At 44.8% G+C, this 5,584-nt stretch overlaps 1 protein-coding gene across 3 annotated transcripts in view; it reads right to left on the bottom strand.

Moving 5' to 3' along the window:
* Nucleotides 1-1,788: 1,788 nt before the first annotated feature.
* Nucleotides 1,789-5,584, bottom strand: part of KCTD6 (potassium channel tetramerization domain containing 6) — an 11,016-nt gene continuing 7,220 nt past the window's right edge. For 2 of the 3 annotated variants that reach the window (XM_019504865.1, XM_019504866.1), the window contains exons 2-3: nt 4,612-4,717; nt 1,789-3,187 (exon numbers count right to left, since the gene is read on the bottom strand). In XM_019504865.1, coding sequence (XP_019360410.1) covers nt 2,501-3,187; nt 4,612-4,638 — 714 coding nt within the window. In that variant the 5' untranslated portion in view covers nt 4,639-4,717 and the 3' untranslated portion in view covers nt 1,789-2,500. Of the gene's footprint in view, nt 3,188-4,611; nt 5,572-5,584 lie in introns of those variants that run through there. The other variant, XM_019504864.1, reaches the window with a different exon arrangement.

Genomic DNA, 5,584 nt, shown 5'->3' on the forward strand with positions numbered 1-5,584 from the left:
GGTTGGCCTTCCTGACTGCCTCCCCACACTTCCGGCCCATGTTCATCTTGGAATCAACGATGACTCCAAGATCCTTTTCCGCCTCTGTACTGACATGAAGGGAGTTCCCCAGCCTGTAGGTATGGTGCCAGTTGTTCCTCCCCAGGTGCATCACTTTGCACTTGTCAGTGCTGAATCTCATCCTATTCTCATCCGCCCACCCCTGTAGCCTGTCTACGTCTGATTGCAGCCTATTCCTCCCTTCTAGCATGCCCACATCCCCCCACATCTTAGCGTCATCAGCAAATTTGAACAGGGTGCTTTTTACCCCCTCATCCAAGTCGCTGATGAAGATGTTGAACAGTGTGGGCCCGAGGACCGAGCCCTGGGGGACCCCACTGCCCACATCCCTCCAGGTTGAAAATGACCTGTCCACCACCACTCTCTGGGTGCAGCCCTCCAGCCAGCTGGCAACCCAATTGACTGTGTGGGTGTTGACACCACAGTCCCCCAGTTTCTTAATGAGAACAGGGTGAGAGACAGTGTCGAAGGCCTTCCGAAAGTCCAGGAAGACTACGTCCACTGCTACCCCTGCATCTAAGGATTTGGTGATCTGATCATAGAAGGCCACCAGGTTGGTCTGACAGGACCTGCCACTAATGAACCTGAAGCTGAGGGCTTCAATAGGATGTGCACCATTTGGAATACTGTTTGTTAAATTATCCTCCATAATCGCAGGAAGAACAGACATTTTTCTACTAACAACAGAAATAACAGTATATTCTAACAGTATTTTCTGAGGGTTTCAGATTCCTGCCCAGCAACAGAAAACCAAGCAGGTTTCCTGAGCTTCCTCCACTTAACTAATATCTTTTTTCTTCTTTTGAATAAAGCACTTAACAGCAATAAACAAAACAAAGGGGCTGGGGTAAGAGGGGGGGATACAACAAAGGAAAAGCGACACCCGAGTTCTCCAATGCCAGAGAAGTGCAAACAAACTGAATGAGCCAAGATGAAGCGCTGCCAGCTCCTGGAACTCTACGGTGGAGGAAACAGCAGCTAAGAGCTAAGGCCCAGGCTGTTTCTGAACATCTCCAGGAAACGGGTACAAGCTAGCCAGATGGCAAAGCAACTGAACCAGGTGCACAGGGAGGTCATACACATTGAGACGGGTGTGGATCACTTAAGGCAGAAACATTGACCTAGAAAGAGGAGTGTGTGTACAGCCGCACTGGTCTGGTCCCTCAAAGCATAGATCCAAACAGCAATTCTACCATCTTCTAACTTTAACCGATTCTCATAGAAGGACTCTGTAGTATGAGATATGAGTAGCTCCACAGAATGCGCAGGAGAGGCGGAAGCTGTGAGACTGCCTGGGAAGAATGCTGAGCTAGTCCTTTGACTACAATGGTAGCAGCAGCTGTCCCAGCAGGGGAACGGAAGTGCTGAGATGTACTAGAATTCATTTGATGAACATTTCAAATTTTGATCATATGCCTTACTGAGTTATAAGGACTCAGCTCCTAGGCACACCATGGACAGCTAATCTGCCGACCAGCTTCACTGCTTTTCAACTGCCCATTATTTTAAGCACACACTCTCCCCTTTAATTTCTAATATTAAAATCATCCCTGTTGCAAAAACACAAGAACTTGTAACTTGAATTTTGGAAGTGAGCTGTTTTCATGATACTCCAGAAAGATGGTATTGAGGGTAGTAGACTGGCAGCTTCACTTCCATCCACCGATATATTTTATTTTCTGTTTTCCTACAATAATAAATTACAAAGAGGCAAACAAGATAAAAAGCTTATTTTCATAGTTCACATTTTTATTAGCTTCTTGCTGGCAGGCATTACACTTGGGAATAATACTGCACCAGGCATTAAAAATATGAATTCTACCACAGGAACATTTTGCATTCAGAGTCCAATATAAATATTTCTAATCATATTTCCATGGCTACAGATAATATTTGGTTGCTTGATTTATATGCATAGAAAAAAACAGTTGTCATAACTGTAAGAAATCGTACTTAACAAGTACTTTAAAAGGGGCTGGATTTGTTTTCCTAAAATATTACAATACTGTTTACTGATTTAGAAACTAGGTTACACTACATGATTGTAGCTTTTCCCCAGCTGCATCTTAAATTCTGTTTGTTCTTTACTCCTGGAGGTTTAGCATTAGCTGAATTAGAGACCATTTAAAACGGAGACAAATTTTAGCACTTCAAATGACTTAGCTGTGCTAATGACACATAGGGTCCTATCCCACTGGTTGTTAGGACCCCCTTGTCCCAAAAAGTCTCTCAACAGTTTGAACTGGCACATGCATTTTTGTTTCTGGACAAAACAAAAACAGAGCTGCTAGAGAAAGTAACTTCTCTAGACCTTAATGAATATTAATAAATAGTCATAAAAAAAAAGAAGCACACTGTTGGTTTCGTCAAACCCAGGTCTGCACAGGTGCACTGTCCAGAAAGCTGCTAGCCACTGACACGGCTCCTGTGGAATCAAACATCAGTCATCCGTTTTCCGTGCCAGCCTACAGAAAGTCCAGTTGTGCTCCACCGTGTTCTCATTGGCCCGTTCGCTCATGTGGTGGACACGTGTGTTTCTGATCGTGAAGCCTTGCTTTGTGATGTACTCCATCAGGTGGACTCGGAGAGAAACCTCCTGGTGGTAATCACACGGTCCAAATGTGAAGGAAACTTGGCAGTCTCTGGTGTCCATCATGTGCTTATTCCACTTGGTGAAGTGGTTTGAAATGCCTTCCAGTAAGGAGTGGACCTTGGTCGTGATGGTTAACTGTGTTATAATCACTGCCACTGGATTGGAGTATTTGGAAAGCTTCCGTGTGCTGGACAGCTCCACTACTTCCTCAAAGGTATCCATAGGATACAAAGGCTTGGGGTCATTAAGACACTGGATTAGGGGTTCAATCTGGTAAAAGTCTGCTTCTTTCCGGAGCAGATCAAATTCCTTGAAGTCCAATGGCAAAGTCAGCTCCGAAGTCCTTAAAAAGTTAAGAACATATCGGAAAAGTGGTCCATCTCTGTCAATAAAGTAATTACCCTGAGAGTCCCTGGCAGTGGGAAAGTCTCCCCTGAACATGGCCCCAAGCATTGAATCTGGATACCTCGTGAGAGTGGTCAGGGAAGTTGTATACATGTGTCCACCCACATTGATTGTGACTGGATCAGTCATCTAGAAAGAAAGAGAGAAATGACAGAGTTTATCAAGTCCCCGCAAGAATTTTATCACCAAGGCACATGGCAGTTACTGCTAGAAATGGGCTCAAGAAAGAACAGCATCTCCTCAATTGCAAACCCAGGAGAAGCCTCACTCTTGAGCAAAGACAAGAAACCTGGTGACACAGCACAGCTGGTTACAAGAGAGAATATCCAAAGCTCGGTGCAAATTGTGAGGTTCTTTACAGACACTTAAGGCCAGCATGAAGCTTCCCATCAGCACAAAGGACTCTCTCATCAGCAAGGTAAGTGTTTCCTATTGTGCAGAATGTCAAAGAGATGCAAGAAATGATTGTTCTGGGCCTACAGAACCAGATGGAGTCAGACGCCCAAGGATCTGTCTCCTAGCATGTCTCATGCTTCGGGAGAAACATAGCAAATATGCCCCAAATCTCTTTGCAGAAAATTAAAGGACATTTAAAGTCAACCTTTGCTTTAGCTGTTGGGAGCCATAAAGACAATACTGTAGCCTCAGCTTGTAAAAGATGCATCTGTCAGACAATGGTTGACTGTGTAGAGAAGGTACCTGGGGACTGAAGGCAGCCCATAGCTATAACCACCCACATCACACCCAAAAAGGCAGGTGAGAGAAGAAATACAGATCCCACGCAGTCACTGACTCATGGTCAGGGCTGACGGCCTGCCAGATGCATCCAAAGAGAATGCTTAGAGGAAAAAGGGAAGGAGCAATAATAAGATGAGTGAGTCTGGCCTAGTTTTGGAAATGCAGTTTAAGAGACAAGAATACTTTTTCCCCAAATAAAATGGCATCAAAGTACGTAAAGGAACGCGGAAGAAGATTTTGCTTTTTCCAGGACCCTGTACATCAGGGAGGTTGCTTTCCAACACTTCCTAGCCCATCATTGTGGCCCAGTCTTTTTAAGAGAATTGTAAGTGTTGTCTTAAGTCGGCCTACGTGCCCTCAGTGGCCTGGGCAATCGCCATGTGTGGCATGTGGCAGATAGGGCAGACAGAAAGGCAGGCAGGAAGCAGAAAGCAAAGCAGCAGATCAGGCAGGGAGCACAGGGAAAGGAACAGAAAGCAGAGCAGCTGACAGGGCAGGGAACAGGATCAGTGTGGCACTTGGGGAAGTAGTGGGGCTAGTTTGTAGCACAACTGCCAAAAACGGCTGACCCCACTGTTTTATGTAATTCCTGCTGTCTGGAGATTAACAACGTGAAAGGCCCCGACAGCCATACTGAAATGAAACACCTTCTAAAGACAATGTAAGTAAATTGTTTTTAATAAGATTTTTCTTCTCATAATATTTTCTTCTCTGGGTCTATACAAAGCCAAGAGACTGGAGGGGATCCTTACTTTAAAATCTGGAAAGCCTAAGTCTCTCTCAGCATGCACACACATCTGTACTGGCTCACTTACCATATATCCCCAGTCTCCATTATCCATCTGTTCTGTTGCTTGATCTATGGGAGTCCAAGTTTAACAGAAGGTTGCTGAAGGGATATACAATTCACGTCTATTCCCCCTGCAGACAAACAGATAGATAAAACAAATAAATAGAGAGATCTGTCAGACTATAAGCATTGCTGGTCTTTAAGTGATTCTAATCAAAGATAGGCTGGGCCTTGCTGTCACCTATTCAGGCAGCATAGCAGCAACACCCACAAATGAGGACTTCCCTGTACTGATCTTCCAGCATCCTTTCCACTGCCTGAACACAAGCCCCATCTAGAGAGAGCAGCGCCTTCATACACTGTCCTCAGTATTCCAGATTTGTTAAATAACCCGTGTTGCATTTCTGAAGATTTATACTCGCACACCAGCTACATTTCATCTGGATGATGTACATCTATCTTGAAAAGTAACCCCATTTACATAAGCCAAATGCTTGATTTATTCATCTACTGAGATAGACCTTCCGACATAAGACGTGGAGACCTGTGTGCTAGCTTTACAAGTCAATAATTCTGTATCTCAGCATCAGCAGGAACAGCAGCAGGAACTCAGAAGTCATTTGGGGGGGGGAGCAGGAAGGAAGTAAAAGAAAACTTCCTATAGGTGGTCAGGAACATTCACCTTCAGGGCAAGGTCCCATTAAAACCTTCCATCCTCCCACTGCTGGAAGGATGGATGAAATGCTGTGACATGGGTTGGTGGCAGACCAGGCTAGTCAGTAGCAGAGCTCTCCTTTGGCTTAAACTCTAGGATTTACAAACAGTTTGGTACAGAAAGGATCTTGTGGGAGCTTTGGAAAACAAATTAATCCAGGCATGTGTTACCCAGCAAGTAAAGTCACAGCGCTTAAGCCGAGAGGTAAAAATCTGCACCAGTCAGTGACTACAGAAGTAGTGTTCGATTTCTGACGCAAAGTCTGCTCTCTGTAGCAGGCACA

The sequence above is a fragment of the Gavialis gangeticus genome, unplaced genomic scaffold (genome assembly GCF_001723915.1).
Source record: "Gavialis gangeticus isolate Ggan-Ray unplaced genomic scaffold, GavGan_comp1, whole genome shotgun sequence".
Taxonomy (NCBI): domain Eukaryota; kingdom Metazoa; phylum Chordata; order Crocodylia; family Gavialidae; genus Gavialis; species Gavialis gangeticus.